This window comes from Pezoporus flaviventris, unplaced genomic scaffold, assembly GCF_033815535.1.
Source record: "Pezoporus flaviventris isolate CSIRO_AGI_PZ_B2104156 unplaced genomic scaffold, CSIRO_AGI_Pfla_v1 ptg000045l, whole genome shotgun sequence".
Lineage (NCBI taxonomy): Eukaryota > Metazoa > Chordata > Aves > Psittaciformes > Psittacidae > Pezoporus > Pezoporus flaviventris.
In genome coordinates this window covers 24,869,399-24,892,272 of record NW_026892593.1, presented here as the reverse complement: position 1 = coordinate 24,892,272, position 22,874 = coordinate 24,869,399, and the positions used below count along the sequence as shown (strand labels likewise).

The 22,874-nt window shown below is 36.7% G+C and overlaps 1 protein-coding gene across 5 annotated transcripts in view; it reads right to left on the bottom strand.

Annotated features, from left to right (window-relative positions):
- IMMP2L (inner mitochondrial membrane peptidase subunit 2) overlaps positions 1–22,874 on the bottom strand; it is a 628,424-nt gene that overhangs the window by 269,133 nt on the left and 336,417 nt on the right. For all 5 annotated transcript variants that reach the window (XM_061467718.1, XM_061467717.1, XM_061467721.1 and 2 more), the window contains one exon: positions 9,377–9,479. In XM_061467718.1, the coding sequence (XP_061323702.1) occupies positions 9,377–9,479 (103 nt within the window). The remainder of the gene's footprint in view (positions 1–9,376; positions 9,480–22,874) is intronic.

Below are 22,874 nucleotides of genomic sequence, written 5' to 3'. Positions count from 1 at the left end.
AGTGGATAAATTTACCTTTTTTTTTACCCTTGGTAAATGTGGCTTTACAGTGTTAACACATAGGATAGCAAACTTTCGTAAGTTTTCTGTCCTATGTCCTAAATAGAACCATTTACTGACAAAATACAAATTGCTTTCCTAGATTTACAGAATCATATAGGTAGGAAGGGATATCTGAAGGTCATCTGATGCAACCTCCTACTGGGAGCAGGCCTAGCTCAGGTTGCTCAAGGCCTTGTCCAGTCAGGATTTTTACTATCTCCATGAACTGAGGTCTCAGAAACTTTCTGAGTAATCAATGCATGACTTACCACATAGTGGAAAAAATCCTAATATTTATTTGGAATTCCCCATGTCATCTACCTGGACTTTTGCAAAGCATTTGACACAGTTCTGCATGACATCCTTGTGCCATGATGGAGAGACATCAATTTGATGGATGGACCACTAGATGCATAAAGAACTGGTTGGATGGCCGCACACAAAAAGTTATGGTCAATGGCTCAATGTCTAGCTGGAGATCAGTAACGAGTGGTGTCCCTCAGGGATCTGTGCTGGGACTGGTCTTGTTCAACATCTTTGTCGCTGACATGGACAGTGGGATTGAGTGTGCCCTCAGCAAGTTTGCTGATGACACCAAGCTGTGTGGTTTGGTCGTTATGCTGGAGGGAAGGAATGCTATCCAGAGGGAACTTGACACGCCTGTGAGTTGGGCTGATGCCAACCTCATGAAGTTTAACCACGACAAGTGCAAGGTCCTACACCTGGGTCAGAGCAATCCCAGGCACAGCTACAGGTTGGTCAAAGAAGAGATTCAGAGCAGCCCTGTGAAGATGGACTTGGGGGTGCTGGTCAATGAGAAACTTAACTTGAGCTGGCAGTGTGTGCTCACAGCCCAGGAAACCAATCATATCCGGGGCAGCAGGTCAAAGGAGGTGATCCTGCCCCTCTCCTCTGCTCTTGTGAGACCTCACTTGGAACACTGTGTACAGTTCTGGTGTCCTCAACATAAAAAGGACATGGAACTGTTGGAACAAGTCCAGAGAAGGGCCACGAGAATGACCAGGGGACTGGAGCACCTCCTGTATGAAGATAGGCTGAGAAAGTAGGGGCTGTTCAGCCTGGAGAAGAGAAGGCTGCATGGAGACCTCATAGCAGCCTTCCAGTATCTGAAAGGGGCCTATAGGGATGCTGGGGAGGGACTCTTCATTAGGGACTGTAGTGATAGGATAAGGGGTAACGGGTTAAAACTTAAACAGGGGAAGTTTAGATTGGATATAAGGAAGAAGTTCTTTACTGTAAAGGTGGTGAGGCACCAGAACTGGTTGCCGAGGGAAGTTGTGAATGCTCCGTCCCTGGCGGTGTTCAAGACCATGTTGGACAGAGCCTTGGGTGTCATGGTTTTGTGTGAGGTGTCCCTACACATGGCAGGGGGGGTTGGAACTAGATGATCTTAAGGTTCTTTCTAACCCTAACTAGTCTATGGTTCTATGCTGTGCCTTTTGCCTGTTTTGTCTTTCTTTCAACTATTCTGAATCTCTGAGACAAGTTGGGCCCTGCTTTCCCTATATGCTGTACTGCAGATGAGGACAGCCATGAGCTCTCCGAGCTGCCTTCTCTGCTAAAGGCTGAACAAGCCTGGTTCTCAAAGCCTCTTCTACATCATGTGCTACAGGTTCATTACAGGGGCTTTTAAAAGGTCTCATTTCCATACATCATTGCAATTCCTGTGCAGGGAAGCCCCAAACCACAGTACCCCAGACGGGTCGTGAACCAAGTAGATGGGAAAAATAATTTCCCTCAAATAAGTTATAGAAGCAGTGGTAATTCTATTAATATTGCTCATCATGTATCAATTAAGTTTTGCTTCTAAAAAATAAACAAACATACACTTGCAAATAAATTAAATATGCACATTCACTACCACATAAATATGCATTCCTAACCTCCCAATATGATGTACAAACATGCAAACAAGGTGTTACAGTAAAATAGACTTACCTCAAGATTGGGCGATTCAGTGAGATGAGTATTTATTACACCAAAGCATTTATGTCATCCAAAATTGGAATCAGGTGGATAAAAAATTCCTTTAATACTACTAACTAAAATTTAGAACTTTATTTTAGTAAACAGTGACTGAGCTTTGACAATGTTTGATGTCCAAGGAAGTAAAAATAGAAACAAAAACATTCAATGGATTTTTAAATGACATCCTGGCAAAATGTACTATGAATGCCAGCATGAATCAAAATTCCATATACAGTTAAATCATAGCAGTCAGCAAAGATTCCTTTGTGCCTCATTTCTATTAAAACAAGTAATTTATGAGATCCTATATAGGGAATATAATGCTATAAATTATGCAGAAGGCTTATCAAATATAAGGGTATTTCAGGCTGGAACTTGAGAGAAATAGAATTGTAAGGAAACTGATGAAGCAGTATATAGGACTCAGCAAATTATTACATTTTAAAACAGAGCTGTTCAAATTAGTAAACGATATCATGCATCTGACAGCTCTCTGATCTCTTCTAATATTTCATTAAACCAATTTAAGATTTTTTCAATATTTTTTCCTGGTTCCTTTCAATGTAAGTAACATCAAAACTGGTTGTTGTTTTAAGTCCAGCCAGTAACTCAACAGCACACAGCCTCTCGCTCACCCTCCATTCTTTCCCCTCTTCCTGAGTAGGATGGGGAGGAGAATCAAAAGAATGTAAACACCACAGGTTGAGATAAGATAAGAACATCTTAATAACTACAGTACAATATAATACTAAATAATAATAATAATAATAAGGGAAATAACAAGGGAGAGAATATAAAACTAAAGCGGAATTAGGAAGAAAAAACAATAAACACAAATGAGGCACAATACAACTGCTCACCACATGCTGACTGATACCCAACCTAACCCAAGCAGCAATTAATCCCTTCTGGGAAACTCCCTCAGTTTACACACTGGGCATGATGTGCTATGGTATGGAATACCCCTTTGGCTAGTTTGGGTCAGGTGTCCTGTCCCTGCTTCCTCCTCACTGTCAAAGCATGAGAGACTGAAAAGTCCTTGATAGGGGTAAGACTTCTTAGCAACAGCTAAAACATTGGAGTGTTGTCAGCATTGTTCTCAGACTCAAGCCAAAACACAGCACTGCACCAGCTACTAGGAAGAAAATTATCAGAACTGAAACCAGGACACCTGTGGTTCTTTCCAGTGTGGTTGGAAAATCCCTTAAAGGTACTTGTATTCAGAAATATTCACCTAACTAAGACAAAACCCCCAAACTTTCTGCTACTTTACAAGTCCTCATAAACATTCCGTTGCTTAAGAAATAGAGTAAATTTAATTGAGAGCTTTTAGCAAGGCTGCTTGAAAGATTAATTTTTATGCATTGGTTTGTAGACTACACCCAGGCTAAAAATTTTACTTTCCAAGAGAATTAGGACAGATACAGAGGGCTTTTTATTCCCTATACTGCAAATTCACTTAGTCAATTTAATGGACAGTGAGGCCACACAATCTTATTACCAAGGCTACCCTTCAGCAGCTCCTGGAGAGAATTGTCATTCTCAACAGACAAGACACCATCTCTATTTGCATCTCACATATAACATTCTCTCAAAAGGGACAAGCATATTTACCCTTCGAGGTTTATTTATCAACAGTCATAACATACAATGTCCTATCTTTTCTATTCATCATAGACTTTCACAAGTTCAAGCTCTGCATGCATCCTATTTATCACTGGTAACTTCCTGCTCCATGTGCAAAGTCTTTTCTCTGGTTGTAAACAATTTTACCTATTTCATTTTTGCTAGTGGCCAGGGATAAATATTATAAAACGTTATTGACTGCATATTTGCATTACACATCCTCTTTAAACACAGCTTCATTTCTTAAAACCCAAGAGAAAAAATAGAAATGTTACCAATCCCATAAGAGTCATGCTGCTCTCCCAGGCTACATATACAAGGGAAGGTGAAGGTGCAAGTACTGGTCACAGTGGTAGCAGAAAGCAGAAAAGGTTATCACATCAGGTAGCAAATTGATGCAGAAAAGTCCCCAGGAGTTCATTCCCAGCCTTCACTGACTACTTTTCCACCAGTGTTACTCTCGCCTACATTAACTTTATGAGTGTAAGCACAGCTAGGAGTTTTCTTGCGAAAATCACACTTTTGTGCTCAGTGCTCGACTATTTCCTCATGATTTCAGTCTGAACTAAGAAAATTAGGTTTTGAGTACCTGCTATTGAACTATTTGTCTTAAGCCTCTCTCAAGGGCTGGTTGGAGTACTGGGGGGACAAATAGGGTCACTAGGTATTTCGAGACCTGGCAGAATTCTCTGTGGGATGATTCTGCCCTGCCTGTATACCTTACTGTGCAATTTTAACATGGTGCTGTTCAGCACACTGCTGTGAGCTGTTAAACTCTTCCCATATTTTGCCTTAGAGGCTGCTCCATTTCAGGGGGATATGTGATTCTTGCGCTTGTTTGTAGCTCATGAAACCCTCAGCAGATGGCAAGATCATCACTGAGATGATGCGCACTTTTAGGACGTGGCATTCATTGCCTGCTATTATGCAAGTAATCCAGAACTGCAGAAAGATATCTGCTTCTTCCTTAAGCTGTCTTCTGAACCTGTCTTAGAAGAAGACAGATGATACAAAGACAGGCTATTCTCACAAGCTGCAGACCTCTTGATTCAAGTATTTCGTTTACCAACAGTCACACAATGCCCTTCACTAAGAAAGTTTTATTTCAGTTCACCTTATTGTCTAATGAACTTTTAATATTTTCTGGTTTTGACTGCTTGCATTCACTAACAGTATTCACAGAGGGAAACACTGGATCAGTTTAAGAAAATAGTTATAATAGGGATACTCCATTCCTATTATTAATTGCATTTGCCCACTGACAGTTAGCAGTTAAACCATTTCTGCCATATCTGAAGAGAGATGATGGTAGCTTTTGAAAAGCAAATTAAAATAACTAACAAACTCAGCATATTATTTTGAATGTGATTCTACTCTTTTCTAGTCACAGTCTACAGGCTTGGGCTGAAGAAAATTAGTTAGACAGTAATATTTTTCAGATAGTTTATTACATGAACTTAACAGTACAAAATTGCTTATATAGTCAATCATAAAAATGCCCTCTACAGTAATGCTGACTAAAAGCTATTTACTCATTTAAAGCTTATGAATGTAAAACTTCTATTAAATAAAAAGCCAGGCTCAGGTTCAACAGGATTTAGTTTTGAGAGTAAATACATCAAAAGATAACTATTTTTAGTAAAAGAACTAGGATAGGGACCTGGCTGAGCCAAATATGTTTAATGACAAAGTATTCAACATACTGTGTCTCAGGTTTCCCAGGAAGATAAGGGGGATAATAGCTTTTTTCCTCTTACACTGGATTGTGAAGCTTAACTCATAAAGAGCCTTATCCAAATCCATTAAAGTCAAAGGAAATCTCTCATTGACTTTAATGAACTTTTGTTCAGGTCCTTAACCATACAGCTGAATGACTGCCACTGACTTCAAGCCCTAATTTTATAATGGTCTTTCAGATCCTCATCTTGTAAGCATTTGGAAACACAGAAATGTAGTAATAATAAAAGAAAAAAAAAAATAGTTGAGTTTCATCTTATAGGGATTTCTTTGGTAAATTAACTTTTTTTTTCTTTTTTTTTTTTTTTTTTTCTTATTCTGGAAAAGCTACTCACTGCATGTGTTTACATCCAGAAATATATATATACCTATCTATCAGTCACTGTATGCACTTCTTACTAGGTATTTCTCAGATGTCCTTACATGTTGGTTGCATAACCATCTCTGAACTGCTAGATGCCAACTCTACACATTTGATCTGGGCAAAGTACAGTCTATAATGACTCTTCCCTTGATTTAGCCAGAGTGACAGATTCAGAATATGAATTATCACTCTGGTTTTATGCTGGCATTAACCTGGCTGTGCAATCAATGACAGTAACTGATCTGGCATAAAGTTAACCCATTAAAGTCTGTAAGAAATTGGAAGCAGCAGAGGAGTTTACTAATTGATCAAGTTTAATACTTCCTCAATTCTTTATAATGTGTCTTCTGTGTTTCTGATCTAAGAAAGAAGCAGTATTGCCAGGAACATTAATGTTATATTTCTCATGCTGTCGAACTACAACCTCATAGTAAAAAGGCCCTCCAAAACAGCAAAATTATCAGAAATGAAAACAAAATCAACTATTATTTTATTCCTATAGTATGCCAATTAAGGAATGCTAAGCTAATATCATAAAAGTTTGATTTCACTCTATAATAATTTGATAACAGTAATAGCCAACTGAGTATGTTGGCTCAGTAATAGCCATCTCTATGCTAGTCCTGGTAATTGAAAAAAAAATCCAGCTGTATGTAATTTTTTATCCCCTTAAATAATAGTAAAAAGATGCAAGTACTGTGAATATTTATTGGCTTCTATTCAAAACAGCTATTTTCAGCATTATGAATGGCTGACATGACATATTTCCAAACCTGAAATAGCAGTATCAAAATGACAGTACAACACCTGCCATTCTGTATTACTCAAAGCATTTTTTAAAGACAATGCACGACAAACATACACTACTAAATTTAGTCCAGTATTCTGGAGAGGCAATTGATGTTTAATTTTTATTATAGCAATTTAACAGCATTTCTTATCCAACATTACCCATAGATGTTCTGTTACAAGGTGTTCATTTATTCAAAGACATGACTAGGTAGAAAAGAAATATTAAACGTTTACAAATCTTAGTTGAAACATTTTCATCGTACTTACACACTTCAAAAAAATGTCTCTCTATGCCTCAATATTCCAATTTTAGTGCTATAAAAATCATGTAATAACAGGTAATATATTTTATAACCTTTTATGAACTAAGTAGAGATATTTTGACAAGGTTTTACATTTTAGAAATTCAAATCTCTCCAAAGGTTCATCTAATTTAAAACTTGATTGTTATCAGGGTTTTTGCTTTATCAAACTAACCCATTAGGCCATTACACATACTGTTAGCCTCCAAGAGAAAAAAAATATTCTAACATCTGTTCTCATCCTGTTTTTCCATAGTTTCCTTTTATGTCTTATGTAACTCATTAAACTTATCTACCCAACATTACTGGAACTGACTGTCTGCACTATATACGTTTTTCTACCACAAGATTGCATGGTAGCCTACAACATAATGCACCTTAAAAAAATACACTATTTTTACTGAATCTTTTGATCCAAGAAAATTTGTCTGGGTTTGCAAGTAATAATTGTGACACACATAACATTTAACCTAACCTCTAGCAAAGTGAGAAAAATGCTTTCCTGTCCTTGTTGTGTAGTCTGCTCCCTATGACTGCCACAGTCTTATAAGAGAAAACACTTTTAAATAGAACATACTTTCTGAATGGATTGAAGAGAGTGATTTTAATATTTTAATTCACCTGTGCAAGTAATTTCCAGAGTAAAGCTGACAGAGGGGTAGAAAGTGTCCCAGTAACCGAAAAACAAACGTGTAGAATGGAAAAGAACCTGGAGTCCAGTGTGTCCTTCTAAACATGCTTTCCATTTTCTTCTACAGAGGAAAATTTTCCAAATTTTATTATTCTCAAGCTATTTTTTATCCCTGTGATCGCTTCTGCCCCCTTTTGCCTGCATTCAAATTGCTTCTATAATTTAATTTCAAAGGAAAATGCCTCTTAATTTCAGAGGAAAATACAACTAATTTGCCCGTAGTCTACACAATATAAAGGTCATTATTCCTGTGGAATGCTAAAGAATTCACTGTCAAAAACTATCTTACAAGCTTTCAAAAGGTGCCATTACTATAAGAAAAATGACATACTATCCAATTTTAGCTAGCAGCTGATGACTAATGTGAGGTCAAAGCCTAGTGAAGGCACTTTTCTAATATTTATAAACATCAGGGAATTGAGTAAAAGTCTGAGGGTAGTTACATCTACCCCAACATGCTATCTTGCATGAAAGCTGTATAGGGCCTACCTTGAGGATTTTACCTTGTATTAACTATTGTGTGAGTTGCTGCAAGTCTGCTTTAAATCTGAAAGTTTCCTTCTGTTCAGAGGCTACATTGCAAGTATATTTGTAATTGAAAAGATTAGTGGTTTTATAGCTAAGATTTACCTTGGGAACAAAGAGTGAGACAGAAAAGGAAAGAGATACCTGCACAGGATAGACTGAATTAATTTCTGCAGGAAAGAACCTCTAAAACTAAATGTTAGAAATCTTAGAAGATATTGGCAGGAAAACAGTAATGGAAAATAGCAAGAAACACAAGCACAAAAAAATACGTGAGACCATCCAAAGGAAGCAATGGCATCACGTACTCCAGACCAGACAGAGACAGTAGGTCTTTTTTTTTATTTTTCCTGAGAATGAATTATTTAAAGTTAGTAATTAGGTTAAACTTCCAGACACCAGACAAATTCATAAGTTCTTTGCTGTTTTTAATAAAATTGGCCAGTGGGCTGACTTCTGTATGAAACATGGGTGCACAAAGGAGGAAAAATCCAGCCTTGACAACTTCCCTGTGACAGCTGGTGGGTGCCTTTTGTATCAGAAAAGCATTGTCTCTTAAAAACACATGTCAAAACCCTGCATATGGAGTAGGGCAAAAAGGATTTGTATTTCCACAGCAGGATGCACAGCTCATGTAGCTATTTCCTGCATGCTAGCTGAATCTAAAACAAGAACAGGAATCTGCACAAAGTTAACAAAAGCAAAACCAAACCAAAACTGGAGTGCAGAGAAAGCATTTACTGTCTTTTGATGAACAGATGCACAGTTCTACCAGTCAAGAAACAAATTTTTGTTTTGCCTTTATTCAATAAGAAAATGGCCCTATGTAAAGAAAACACACATATTTATTTTTGGGAAAATTTTGAAATATCTCTAGCATCGTCCACAGACCAATTTAACAGTTAACATTTGCTAAGCACAATTTCCTAATTTTTTACCCCAGTACTGACACTAAAGCAAGACCAAACTCCTGGGAGGGAACTATTCCAAATTACATCAGCTGGCAACATGTCCTCAGGGAGCATCTGTCAGCTACAGGGATCTGGCTCGCCCTCTGGCTACTCCTCCAGTACATCCCTTCAAATTTAAAAACTCTATCACTGCTCTTTCCACATGGGGAAATTAAAAGGAGTCTTTGTTCTTTTTCTAATAGTTAAGAATAAACTCAATCTCCACTGATAAAGTTTAATAATTCTCACAAAAATACTGTCACAGTCAATTCGTACTTCTGTGTTGTACAAATGACCCAGGAGACATGCAATGCTTTTCAGTTGCAAATTGTAAATGATATACAGAAAATTGACTTACCGGGCCAAAAGCATTGCTGTCAAAGCTGTGTCCGTGATGATCACCTTCCACCCAAATATGCCCATGTGGAACTTTTACATACTTCTTTTTGTATCCAATAGTTCTAAAAAGAATTGCAAAAATAATGGCTAATTACTTAAAAAGAAAAACATACAATGCTTTGTTAGGAAAATTCACACATTTATGGCGTGAATTCCATTGAACGGTTACTTAAAAAAACCTTCACTGAAGTCCTTTAGGCTTCAAAAGTGCTACTCAATCAAAATACATTGTAATTCTGTATTAGCTAGTTGCACTATCAGGGACTGTTTGCTATGTTGTTTTGGCAGAAATCACAGCACAATGGGGAACAAGAAACCTTTCAGTTATATATAATTATGGGATTGGAGCTTGGATTTTTGTAATGTTTATGTCCTGGGGACAGGATTTCTTCAGCTGTAACAAGCTAAACAGCATAAACTACAGGAAACCTCTAAGAGAAGGCCAAGTGCTGAAAAAAAAACTTACATTAATGATTCAAGTCATCCTCTACAGAAATTCATATGGAAGCAGTGCCTCAGGATGTCCTGATATTACAAAAAATGAATAACTACAGATAAGTCCTAAAGCTGAGGTGTGAAGCATGCAAAATTCCCATAGTTAGTTTCAAAGTAGCTGTCATTTTCACAATGCCAGTCTGCCTTCTACGACAGACTTTTGCTTTCCTTCACATGGGATCTGTTACTCTGCAATCATTCATTCAGAGAAGTGATTTTACCATGCACACCGAATTAATAACATGATGAGGCATTTACAGACAGGACTACAGATAGTGATACCTCTTATTTTGCTTTGGATAACCAAGTCTGTCCATAGACAGAAGCAGAGTTCTGATTCAGGTTGTTGCCTCCAGATGCTGACTGCTTTTTACTGCCTGGAAGATATACCACCAAAGCAGAAGGCAGAAGGAGCACACTCTAAAACTAAAGAAAATCAGCTGAAGTGAGAAAATCACTTTCACCAGGAGATTCAGCTGAACTGTGCAACAGCACTGATCAGGGATGTTCACAAGTCAGAACAGGAAAACTGATTTTGGTAAGGTTTGTTTCACTTTGGCGGGGGTTATGGTGAGGATGTTATGAGCTAATTACTAACCTGTTAAGAACAAAATATGAAATATTAGATGAATGAGGAATCCTCGAAAGTGCATTTTATTAATTTTATTTTACTTTATTAGTTAAAAATAATAATTATTTACTTTGCAATTCACAAAATCCAGCTAGTGTTTTTTCACTCTTTTTTTTTTTCCATCAGCTAAAAGGATGAGCATGCCAGAACTATATTCTAACGGAATTTCTACCTGTATTTTCAGTGGAAATTGAAAAAATAATAGCTTGTTTGCAGAAGAAAAGGACTCTGATTTACATCTTTCTTTAGAACAGTTTCACATTACTCAGTAACCAAGACTGAGTTCCTAAACCCTTCAAAGTGAAAATGCAAAATTGTCCTGAGTTGGTAAATATATGATTTCTTAAATACAAAGAGTAGTTCTGTAATAATTAATTATGCTAAAAGACCAATTTATTACTATGCAAACCCTTTTGCTTCTTTTGTATTTTTTAAGAAATATATAATACAGTCTGTAAAACAAAATTATTTCCGTTTTGAGATTCCATAATGCTTTCTCTCACTGATAATTTCTTTTATAAACTACTGTATGAGACTATATTTTACCAGAAATATTTTTTAAGATACAGTTTGAGAGTATCTGGCCATTCATTCTTTTCTGTCTGATTAGACACTGAAAATTATTAAATTTATATCCTCCATCAGTGTCAAAGGCAAACAATAGCTCAGAAAATATTTTTCTCTTCCATTCATCTTCCTGAATATAGAAGAGTAGATTGTGATAAAGTTTTCTACCTTTACAGACTTCATGCACAAGACTGAATTTCACCTAGAAGGGTGAAAGGATTTGAAAGTTAATTTTGCTGACATGTTTACCTCATAAATATCAGGAAAATAATATGGCAAATACCAGTCAGTGACTCCACATCAGACCAGACACATTCTCCTATTCCCAAATAATTTCTTCCTTTATTGTGATTACGAAATAACTAACAGGAAGGAAATGAAAAAGCTTTTGCAATAAGTACTTGAAAACAAAAATGGAAATAATTTTGTCTGCATAATTAACTCTTGCAGAGGTTTTCAGAAACCCTGTGAAAATAGAGAGGTGTGTGCTGCGTTCTTTAAGGCCTAAGGCAAAAAAGAAAAAGATTACAAAGTGCAGTAATTATCATTGGTTCTTTTTATTATCTCTACAACATAGGAAAATGCATATTTATTTTCTACTCTTGAAATAATCAACATAAACCAGAAAAAAACCTGCTACAATTGTGCATAAATAAAGTCTCTTACCACAATTAAAGAATTATGTACAAATTCTTATATTGAAAAAAGCAAATGATTGTACACAAGAAGTTTTGACTGACAGGAAAGACAATTAGAATTGAAGCTATTAGTAAATGTATTAAGGTAATACACAGAGAAAATAAACCCAACCCAACCCAAACCAAACCAGAAGCAGTAATTCTAATTCTCTATTTTGGTATATAGGACTGATACTCCATTGACAAAAACCTCTGTAAGTTCAGCAGATAAATGTAAAACTTATTGCCATTTCACATATGGGGTATATAAATCATCAGATTTTTTCTCATATGTAGATCAAATAGAAAAAACTTCAAAATGTATCATAAACAATAAGTAGCTGCAGAACTGTGAAAATCTATACTCCTAAAAAATTATTTCAAAATGTTAGTGTGGTATTTGCGCACAGCAGTTAGGGACTTAGCATCCGCTTTAGTAATCCTCCTGCAAAAACTATTCTATGGAATGCAGGTGAAATTTAAAAGCAAAGTTTTACTTGAAGTTTTCCCTGCACGAATTAGTAACAAACAGTGTCAATAAGCTCAAGCCACAGGAAATTGGATCAGCCATTACTTACTAAGGGTTTTAATTTTCAATATAATTCCATTGCTGAATTACTCCACAATGGATCAATAAACCATTTATGCAAAAAGAAAAAACAACAAAATAAAATAACAAAAAAAACCCACCAAAACAGGCTGCAGCCTTCAGAAAGCCATATTTGGTTCATGACAGTAAATTATTTTTAATTGCTGTTACGACTGTTGACTTTTGTTGAGAAAACAAACCCAAAACTTGTCATTTCTGCTCCTACAAAGAGAGCACAAATTGTTCCATAATCAAAGTTATCCACTTAGTAAAACTGCCCTTCTCTGACATGGATCTTGCAGATCTCTGACCTAAATTGCAAGGAGGAGGCAATGTGTGCGCTACATTGGCAATATGTCTTTTGCTCTAAATGTATAAACTATTATTCGCTCATTTTGCTAGCTAACCATTTTATCTTTTATCCTGCAAGAAAACTGTTACCCATCTTTCTGTGCAATCCTACCAAGCCAAATTACTAACACAAATTGTATAACATAATTTCTGAGAAGAAAGTGAACTGTTCAATAAACCTTATTCCTTAAGGGTAGCCAGACAGGCAACTGTCACACACTTTTTGGATTTAGGTCCATGTTAATAAATAAGAGTTATAATGGTCAATATTTCCAAGAAAAACTAATACAATATGAAGCAAAGAATTACTGTGGAATGCTTCTAGCACTCTTCAATAATGACAACAGGAAAACATAAAATCCTCAAGTCAAATATCAATAAAAAGCACAATTAGCTCATCAGGAATTTTACATCAACTCGTGAGAGAGGCCTTTGCTACAGTTTGTACTGTATAGTACTGCAGTAACTACAGTTACTGTTACTGCAAGTAACATAAAAACCTAATTTTCTTTCTTAGTTGAGTATTCTTAGACTCATTTCTCTGATTCTGCCTATAATCTTGACTGCTGATAGCGCTCAGATATGACATTTTAAATTTAATTTAGAAGATGTCTGAATGAATTCTTAGGAGAACAATTAGTGTAAGTAACAATTAACAGTATTTGTTAATTTTGTATCTAGTTCATTAGCATGAGTTATAATTACTGAACGATCTTTTAAAAAGCTTCTACTAATAAGGAGTAGTCTTTCACTTTCTGAAACGTACTTACTCTGAAGTAAACATTACTGTTTAACACCTCTGATCCTTCCCATTTTAAAGGTTCATTTTAGGAATAGCACAGGCAAAGGAATTAAAATACACAAGTTTTGATACACAATATTCAAGCATCTGTTAAAAAACATACTGGTAAGTGCAAAAAAAATCACTTACTTAAGTCTGTGACATGCTTGCAATGACCATCTATGCCATCATTGCCTTAGTCTGTAGTTAAACTCTCACTGGCTTAAGAACAGAGTCTACAAGAGTTGCGTTAATTTTCTTGATCAGAATTTAATGGAGCTACTTTCATGTAATTCCATTCCTGTAAGGTATATTTCGGACCTTTGCAAAGGTTTTTTTTCTCCACAATTTAATAGTTAACAGATGTATGTATATTTCACCATGGCTGGGAAATAATTTCAATCCTGACAGTCAAAAATGAACTCTATATGGTATTCTAGCCACCTACCCAAAAGCAAGAAAAACCTGCTTTTTTAGGATGTGGTATCAGTGCCAAAGCAAGTAAGTTGGCTCAGTTACTTTGGATGAGAAATGTTTGCCTTCAGTTTGATTTAACCTTGAGAAATCAGAAGGTCTCAGCAATCTTTGGGTGGCATCAGGGAACAGACACTGTAAATAATATCCTCTGTTTGCATGGGAGACAAAAACAAATACAAACTCTTTTCTAAAATAGGTAGTCTCTATCACACTTAAGAGAAACTTTTTCCAAACAACGTATGTTGTTGTACATGTATATTGGGTTTAAAAAACAACATGTTTTCAAAAAACCTTGCATAGAAGGATTTGGCAGAAGGGGATCTACAGGTGAGAAGCTGCTGGAAGCTTTCCTTGCATCCAACAGTCAGTGCAGTCAACTCCAAGATGGACACGCTCTGGCTAAGGCGAAAAAGTTACTGCACATGAGCAATTGCAGCCCAAGAGAGGAGTGAGAATCTGTGAGAGAACCAGCCCTGCAGACACCCAGGTCAGTGCAGAAGGAGGCAAGAGGTGCTTCAGGCACTGGAGCAGAGATTCCCTTGCAGCCCATGGTGCAGCCCGTGGTGAGGCAGCTGTGCCCCTGCAGCCCATGGAGGTCCATGGTGGAGCAGATCTCCACCTGCAGCACATGGAGGACAACACACTGGAGCAGGGGGATGCCCAAAGGAGGCTGTGACCCCGTGGGAAGCCTGCACTGGATCAGGCTCCTGGCAGGAGCTGTGGCCCCGTGGAGATAAAAGCCTGCACTGGAGCAGGTTTGCTGCAGGACTGGTGACCCCATGGGGACCCACACTGGATCAGTCTGTTCCTGAAGGGCTGCACACATGGAAGGGGCCCACACTGAAGCAGTTCATGAAAAACTGCAGACTGTGGGAAGGACTCACACTGGAGAAGTCCATGGAGGACTGTCTCCTGTGGGAGGCACCCCACGCTGGACCAGAGGAAGAGCATGAGGAGTCCTCCCCTGAGGAGAAGAATGAACTGACAACCCCATTTCACATCCACCTGTTCTACTGGGTGGGGGGAGTTAGATAAAATTGGGAATGAAGTTGAGCCCGGAAAGAAGGGAGGGGTGGGAGGAAGATATTTTAAGATTTGATTTTATTTCTCATTATCCTACTCTGATTTTGATGTGCAATGAATTAAACTGATCTCCCCAAGCAAAGTCTGTTTTGCCCATGATGATAACAGTTATCTCTCCATGTCCTTATCTCGACCCACCAGCCTTTCATTATTTTTTTCTACCCCATGCAGCTGAGGAAGAGAATGATAGAGTGGTTTTGGTGGGCACCTAGGTTCCAGCCAGGGTCAACCTACAGCAACATGAAAGTTTGCCACATATAGCCATCCTCAGAAGAGTCACAGAATGAAAAAATAGTAAGATGCTCAATTTCAGTTGACATTCAGATCAATAGACATGAACCTTATTGTAATATATTATGTAAGTTTTATTAGTACCACACAGGGAATCTTCCACATGAGACTAAACCTTCCAGCTCCTCAGAAATCTCTTTTTTTTTTCTCTTTCAGCACACATACAGCCATTTGTGTACTTTTACTTTTACCCTTCCCTTACATATACTATATTCCTTTGATAACAAACCGTTATTTAAATCAGCTACATTTAGAAGACAGGGTTATGAATGTGAAGCAACTAAATGTTTTTTCTGAAGGCCAGTTTAACAGATGATTCATGAGAATGTCAACAAGTTAGGGAATATTCTTTGGTTGCATGCAGTTATTGCCTCAGAGCTGAAATGTATTTTCCTTAAAAGTTGCAGATCCATCAGTTATTGAGAGGCCTGGCTTTAAAATATCCATCCAGGCTCAAAACTGGTAAAGTGCTGGATGAGACTCCATGCCTGCAATACTGCTTCTGAAGCATTGCCAAATCTGTTATACTGAGAAGGAAACTCCCAAAAGAAGACACACTGTAATGACAGACATGACAGAATCTGAAACAAGGGATACCAATTTGATGATATCTGGAGCAGGCATTAAGGAGGCAGAGATTCCCTCACCTATGCTTGGACAAATTTTTGAGAGTCTAAACCATGTAGGTTTCCCCTTTTGCAGTGACAGATTTTGAAGATTCGGGAAAAAATAAAGACTAATTTACTTGTTTCCTCATCAGAACAGAAATATGATAAAGACACAACCTTTTGTAATGAATAAGCTAAGCAGCTAAACCAAGCAAGATGCTGAACTCCAAATGTGATTTCTTTTTTACCAGCTACAGCATTCCTACCAAAGTGATGCACCAATGCAGGTTCCTATGACTTGGCACTGTTAATAAGTAGAAATCTGATATGGAAATTATGGGAGATGTTTGTGGCTCTGTTTTACTAATTGGATAATTTCTCACAAAGCATGTCATTCTAAACAAAATAATTATTTAGCCATTACTTGCTCCACCAGCATCTTCAAAATAGCACTTAATCACTTTTAAAACATACAGTATTCAGGAAAATTACTGGATTTGTGCATATTTATCTAAAATAATAAAATTACTGAAAGCATAAAGGAAAAAACAGCTCATCCACTAGGGATATTAGGTTCAGTTCAAGCCTGAAGTTTGCTTGATAATAGCCCTTTTTGTACCAGACAGGGCACTGTAACAGAATCTAGAAATAATTATAAGACAGAAAAGATGAGAGATCATTTCCTATAAGAATCACAGAATTTATGGGATCATTTATATGTGTAAAGTTATCCTTGACAGATTAGTTTCCCAGCAAAGGAGGGTAATCCTATGCCTGAATACAGACATATTTGACCAAAACATGCTAAAGACTCAGGGTGCAATACGAAGGATGAACAATTGTCTCTAACTGTCTTAATATCACATAATTTCCCAGATGCTGTTCAGATTTCTGTTAAGGCTAACTTCAACACAATTCATTTTTTCTGTTCTGTTTCTTTCTTCCATTCTTTCCTGAATTTTCAAAATATCTTCAAGCCACTCTTGGGCTTTTTAATGAGTAGCAGCTATGGAGCTGCAGTTGTTCTGTGTACCTGATACAACACAACCTTTATCTAAATGTATTTTGAAAATACAGAACCACAGAACCATAGAATCATAGAATGGTTTGGGTTGGAAGGAACCTTAAAGATTATCTAATTCCAAACCACCTGCCACGGGCAGGGATGCCTTCCACTAGACCAGGTTGTTCAAAACCATGTCCAACTTGGCCTTGAACATTTCCAGGGATGGGGCAGCCACAACTCTTCTGGGCAACCTCTTCCAGTGTCTTACCAGGTTCACAGTAAAGAATTTCTTCCTAACATCTAATCTAAACCTCCATTATTTCAGTCTAAAGCCATTCCCCCTTGTCCTGTCACTACATGCCGTTGTAAATGGTCTTAATAGTCTTTCTCTATATTCATTCTAACAGCTCCGCATTCGTATGTTGGGAGCTCCACAGCTCCACGTCTCAAGCATATCAAAGTCCCTCTGGATGGCATCCCTTCCCTCCAGCATGTCAACCGCACCACACAGCTTGGTGTCATTGGCAAACTTGCTGAGGATGCACTCAATCCCACTGTCCGCGTCTCCAACAGAGATGTTAAATGGCAATGATTCCAATGCTGACCCTTGACAAATGCTACTCATCACTGATCTCCACTGGTCTCCTTCACATATCTCATCCTGGAGAAGTTTTTCATGATTTCTGTCATTCAGTAGTTTTTTTTCCCAAAACTATAGTTTTGTTTAATCATTTACGATAACTATATGAGTTGATAACATTTCTAGATAGCATTTTATTTTTCTTACATATTCTACTCTGTGCTTTAAAGATGTGCAGTGTATCTAGGGTCTAAGTTATGCCCCTTTTGATACTTTTACCAATATGTATATATCTGTAACATATAGGTCCATTATACAGGTGCTGACAAGCATTCTGTAAGCTACTTTGAAAAAGTCACAGCTGCCAGAAGTTATTTTCTAGTCTCGTGAAGAGTAGAGCTGTAGCAGCAGTATCAACTAGCAGTGCCAGGGGATCTGGATTTCAAATAAATATGACTGTATCATTTCATTACATTCTCACATCTTTCTACTAAATTAGATTTTATAATTAACATGACAGGGTTTTGCTAATACCATTAACAGCTATTATCAATATCGTATCATATATTGGATGGGAATAATTTGTTAGACTCATTATCATTGGCTTCATAATTTCACCAAGGTAAAACTTAGCACCTACGCTAGGTCATCTAAGTAAAATTACCAAACCCTGACATCACTGTCAAATTGGAAATTTTATACATTTATGAATGGGAGGATAAATAGAGACCAAAAAGGTATTGCTATCAAAAAGGATTAATTCTTGCACCCACATCTTCTTTTTACTAATATGAAGTAAACTGGAAAAAATTTAGCTTTTAGGTTGAAGGAATAGAACACAATTGTTTTTACAGTGCTATAAACAAGACCAAGACTTAAGCTGATACATACTTAATGGTTTGGGCTTAATGACACACTGCAGCAATACCTTCCTTTTTCCCTCTTTCAGATACAGTTTCCTCTCACTAATGCCTATGCCAGACTATGATGGTCAAACATTTTTCTGGATTAAAAATTGTGGAATTTAAAAGTTAATTTAGCAGTTAATCTCCAGCCTTTAGAATCTGCAACTATTAAATAAAGCTCTCTATAAAGCTCTCCTGACTGAACTCACTTTTTCTTGTCACCCAACTCCTCCCTCTTAGAAGTTCTTTTCACCAAGAAGGAAAGTACAAAGGAAAAATGTTGGAGCACCAGACCTCTGTCTGAGACAGGAGTAGGACAGAAGGAAACAAGTCTGCAGTTAGCTGATTCAAGTGGTCTTGATTTTACTGAGTCCATAAAGCCCGAAACAGGGCATTGTGCTGTAAAAAATGAAATTATTATTGAAGTACTGGGCTTCCAAGCAACTTATGTGCTTGCTGATGTAAAAGGGCTTTTTCAAATATTTTTTTTTTAAGTTACCTACTCTGCAAAAACTCTAGAATAACTTACACAGCACTGAGAAAAGGTAAGATCAATGACATTGTAGAGCTTCTTTAATAAAAAGTGAATAGAAATTCTGCAGTTTCTCATGTTAGAATGGCATGTGAAACTGCCAAGAGAAGTTTTAACACATCACAAAGAACAATAGCCCATCTGTTTCCTTGGAACCTTGTAAGAAGATCAGCATTGTGAATAACTGTCTCAGTTAAAATCGAATTCTTGTAGACCTGTGACTGCTAAAAGAGTCTGTCAATATCTCTGCCTAGCTCCAACTGCAAGAAATAACTCCCCTCCCACACACCTTTCACACACAAGCTAATTGTTATATTTTCCTCATTGCCTAGCACTAACTAAAAGTATTAGAATTTCCTGATCTGCTTTAGGCAGCATACACAAAATGTGCAACCTTAACTTAATAAATGCTTTCAAGATTTATTTATTTGTTTATGGAAAGGGGAGAGTTGTTATTCCCTGTACAATGTAAGCCTGAAACTTCACGTTTCCTTCTACTAATGTTCTTTAGGCAAAAATGGGAAAAGATGCCTTTTATTGCTTTTCTGTTAAAAGTGCTTTTTCTTTTTTAAAGGATACTACTATCAAAAAGATAATTGAGAAGCTTGCAAGTAAGCCATGATTATTAACTCTTTATTTTTAAATAAGTGCGCATTTTTATGATATGTAGTGTTTAAGAGTTTCAAAACGCAAACATTTAATTTTTTTCTCTCACATATGTAGGAAAACAGCCAGTGTCATATGGCTTCTGTTAGAAGATATGAGCATACACATGTAGATCAGACTGCAGAAGACACCCGCTTTGAACTGGTGATACTCTTTCAAATTAAAGCTTTGCAAGACTCTTCTATTGAGGTTTTCCACCCCTTGTACAGATACAAGGTCCACCTGGGGAGCAGTGAGGCATTAGATTTTCTTTCCCTATTTTCCCCAAACCTGACTACAATGTCACACCACAGGTAATTTTGGTTTAGAATAAAAAAACTATGTCCTTCCACAAACTGAAACACTGAAGAGCTCAGATATTCAGGAGTTATCCAAGTTGAATTCAAAGTGTGTCTCTTCAAGACGTTTTGTTAAAAAGTTCAAGCAAGGCAAGGTGGACAGAAGAGAAGTTTTGCCTGAAATGAAAGTCTGTCAATTTATTTGTGTCTGATACACACTGCTCCAAAAAGACCAAAGGAGTAATTTCTAGTAGGTATAAATCACTGAATAAAAAACCTGAATAATACCAGTAACTTTAGTTTTCAAATTTTAAAAGGAGGTATCTCTAAGCACTTTTTTATCACTAAAGTCACAGGTGCCTAATTCCATGATTTCTTCACTATTCTAATTAAACTCATTAAATAAATTATGTTGGTGCCTTCATGCCTGACAGTTAGTACAAGCAAATAATGTAGAGATCATAGCACACAACAGCTGGGTTTAATTTCTAGCCAACTGTCTAAACATTTATGCAAGATACAGGTTCTTCCTCCTATTTTTAATCTTATCTGAAACAGAAAAATCAGAAAAAGCCTCTCTTTTTCTTACTTTAAGATATGATAAGTTAAATACATGTGTGTGCATGAACATCTGAACATACACATGTTTATTCAGAGGGTCAGCATAGCCACCTTGAGCAATCCATGTGTTGGATAATTTTTCTAGTATTTCCTTCCACTGAAGAAAATTTTTGTCTTGCACTACAATTCTGTAAAGCACTCAGCAAGTGAGTAATCAGCCGGAGTGACTGGTGATTTCTGTCACTTACTGCAACTGTATGATTACTTTAAGGGAAAAAAATAAAAGGAGTATTCAAGTATTTTTAATCTTAAAAGGAGATATTTTTTTAGGAGATTTCTACAAAAAAAAAAATCTTACTGAAATTTTAATTGAATACAATTACAATTTGAAGTAAGCATCACACAAACGCTTATTGATGTTAGACACATCTAAATCTAGATAGTAATATTTCTTGGTGTTTAAGATAACATTACATTATGTCCAAAACAGCATACTCATCATTAAACTTTTATGAAGGGTATAAGAAATGCTTTATTTCTGGGTCTGAGCAGCAGTCCATGTAGCCCCACAGTCTGTCTCTCCACAATGAAAAAAGCAGACAGTGCCCAGGAAAGCCTGGCTGCTCTCCATGAGTATCAAGATTTACTCTATCAGAGTTGTTTGATCGTATATCGTTGTCTACTTCTTTTAGTATCCATTTATTGATCTGTTATCCATGAATTTGCCTAACCCATTTTTAAGCCTACTAATACTGTTTGTCTCCACAGTCTTCCGGGGTAACAAATTCCAGAAGTTCACTATCTGCTTGCTGTGTAAAGAAGTACTTTCTTTTGTCTATTATAGATCAATCTCCCACCAGTCTCATCAAGGGCCCGAGCTTCTGTACTGTGGAATTTAGTGAAGAATTCAGCTCATGCACTGCTTTCACAATTTTTTCAGCTTTAGGTATTTCTCCCCTCAACCTCTACAAATTGAAGATTTCATGTTTTCAGTTGCCAATGTCAAGCAACTGCTCCATCAACACTGTTTTTGTTGTTTTCGTCTTTAACCTCTCTCTGTGTCTGAATTTAAAGTCATGTCTGAAGAAGAAAGAATTGACAGCATCCTTTAGGGGGTTTATATTCCCAGCCTGTTAAGGCAGACCTACATTTGTTGAATATTTTGATAGTTTTTCAGCTTTGGTATTACAATTTAGAGCAACAGTGCAAGCCTAATAATCAGAAATGCCTAAATTAGGAATAGTCTAATAATTTTCAGAGCAGCCTAGTATTTGCCACATGCACCTGTCTTTAAACATTTTTTTCTGAAAGAGCTCAATTACACACATTCAGGTATTGGAGAATAATAAAGAAGTGTTTCATGGAGCCTAAAAACATTTAAAAAGCTGATATGTGCTCTATATATTTGTCAATAATAGCTTTTTTTATTTTTTCTCACAACACTGGAATGTCATATTACTTTGTTACCAGGAAAACCTTCAAAACAGTAAAAATTTCAAGCCAAAGATCCTTAAAGAAATAATCTGAATCACCTACAAAAGAAAAGGGCATTGTCCTCACTAATACTTCCACAGCATTTGGTAACCTCACCACATGGAGTTAACTGGTGTCTCACTAAACTAGTGTATTTATCCCATTCTCATTCTCCCCAGGTACATTACTCCATTTAATGTTACTAAGCCAAGAAAATATTAATTTAATGTAAATATTAATTTAAAAATCTTTCAGAATTATTCCTTGACCATTTTAAATACCAACAAAGAACTTAATCCTGCTTCTGATCATAGCAGCAACTTCCTTGTTAGTCCCTTGTATGTTAGTAGGAACACAAGCATGATGAACACTTTACTGAGTCTTGTATTGCTAAGAAATATTTGGCAAGTAGGGGAATTTTTGTATTTCATTTTTGAGTCACAAAGCGCTATTTATAATTTTGCTTTACATAGTCTTGCAATATGAGAGTAGGGAAAAAACAGATGTATTTTTGTGTAACAACAGAGAATCCCAGCATACTGGTATTTCTAGAAAGAAAAGTGCTATCAGCACTATCAGATGTTTCTAAAGAAGTGAGAGTACAGTGACAAGAAGCCACAGAAAAGACTTCCTATCGTAACAGCCTGAGACAGACACAGAACTCCAAATTCTTATTTACAAACTACAGAAAAGAAGGAAAAAATCAAGAAGCAGTCCAAACCAAGACCATTTCTACTTATGATATAAGGCTCTGCCTACTTTAGCCAAGTGTAAACAGTCATTCATCAGCAAAAGCTGAATCTAAAGAAGATTAAAGAACACTGACATTACTTTTTGACAATATACATTTTAAAATTGAAATTTTATAGGCATAATGAAAAGCAAAAGGATCAACAATAAGACTTC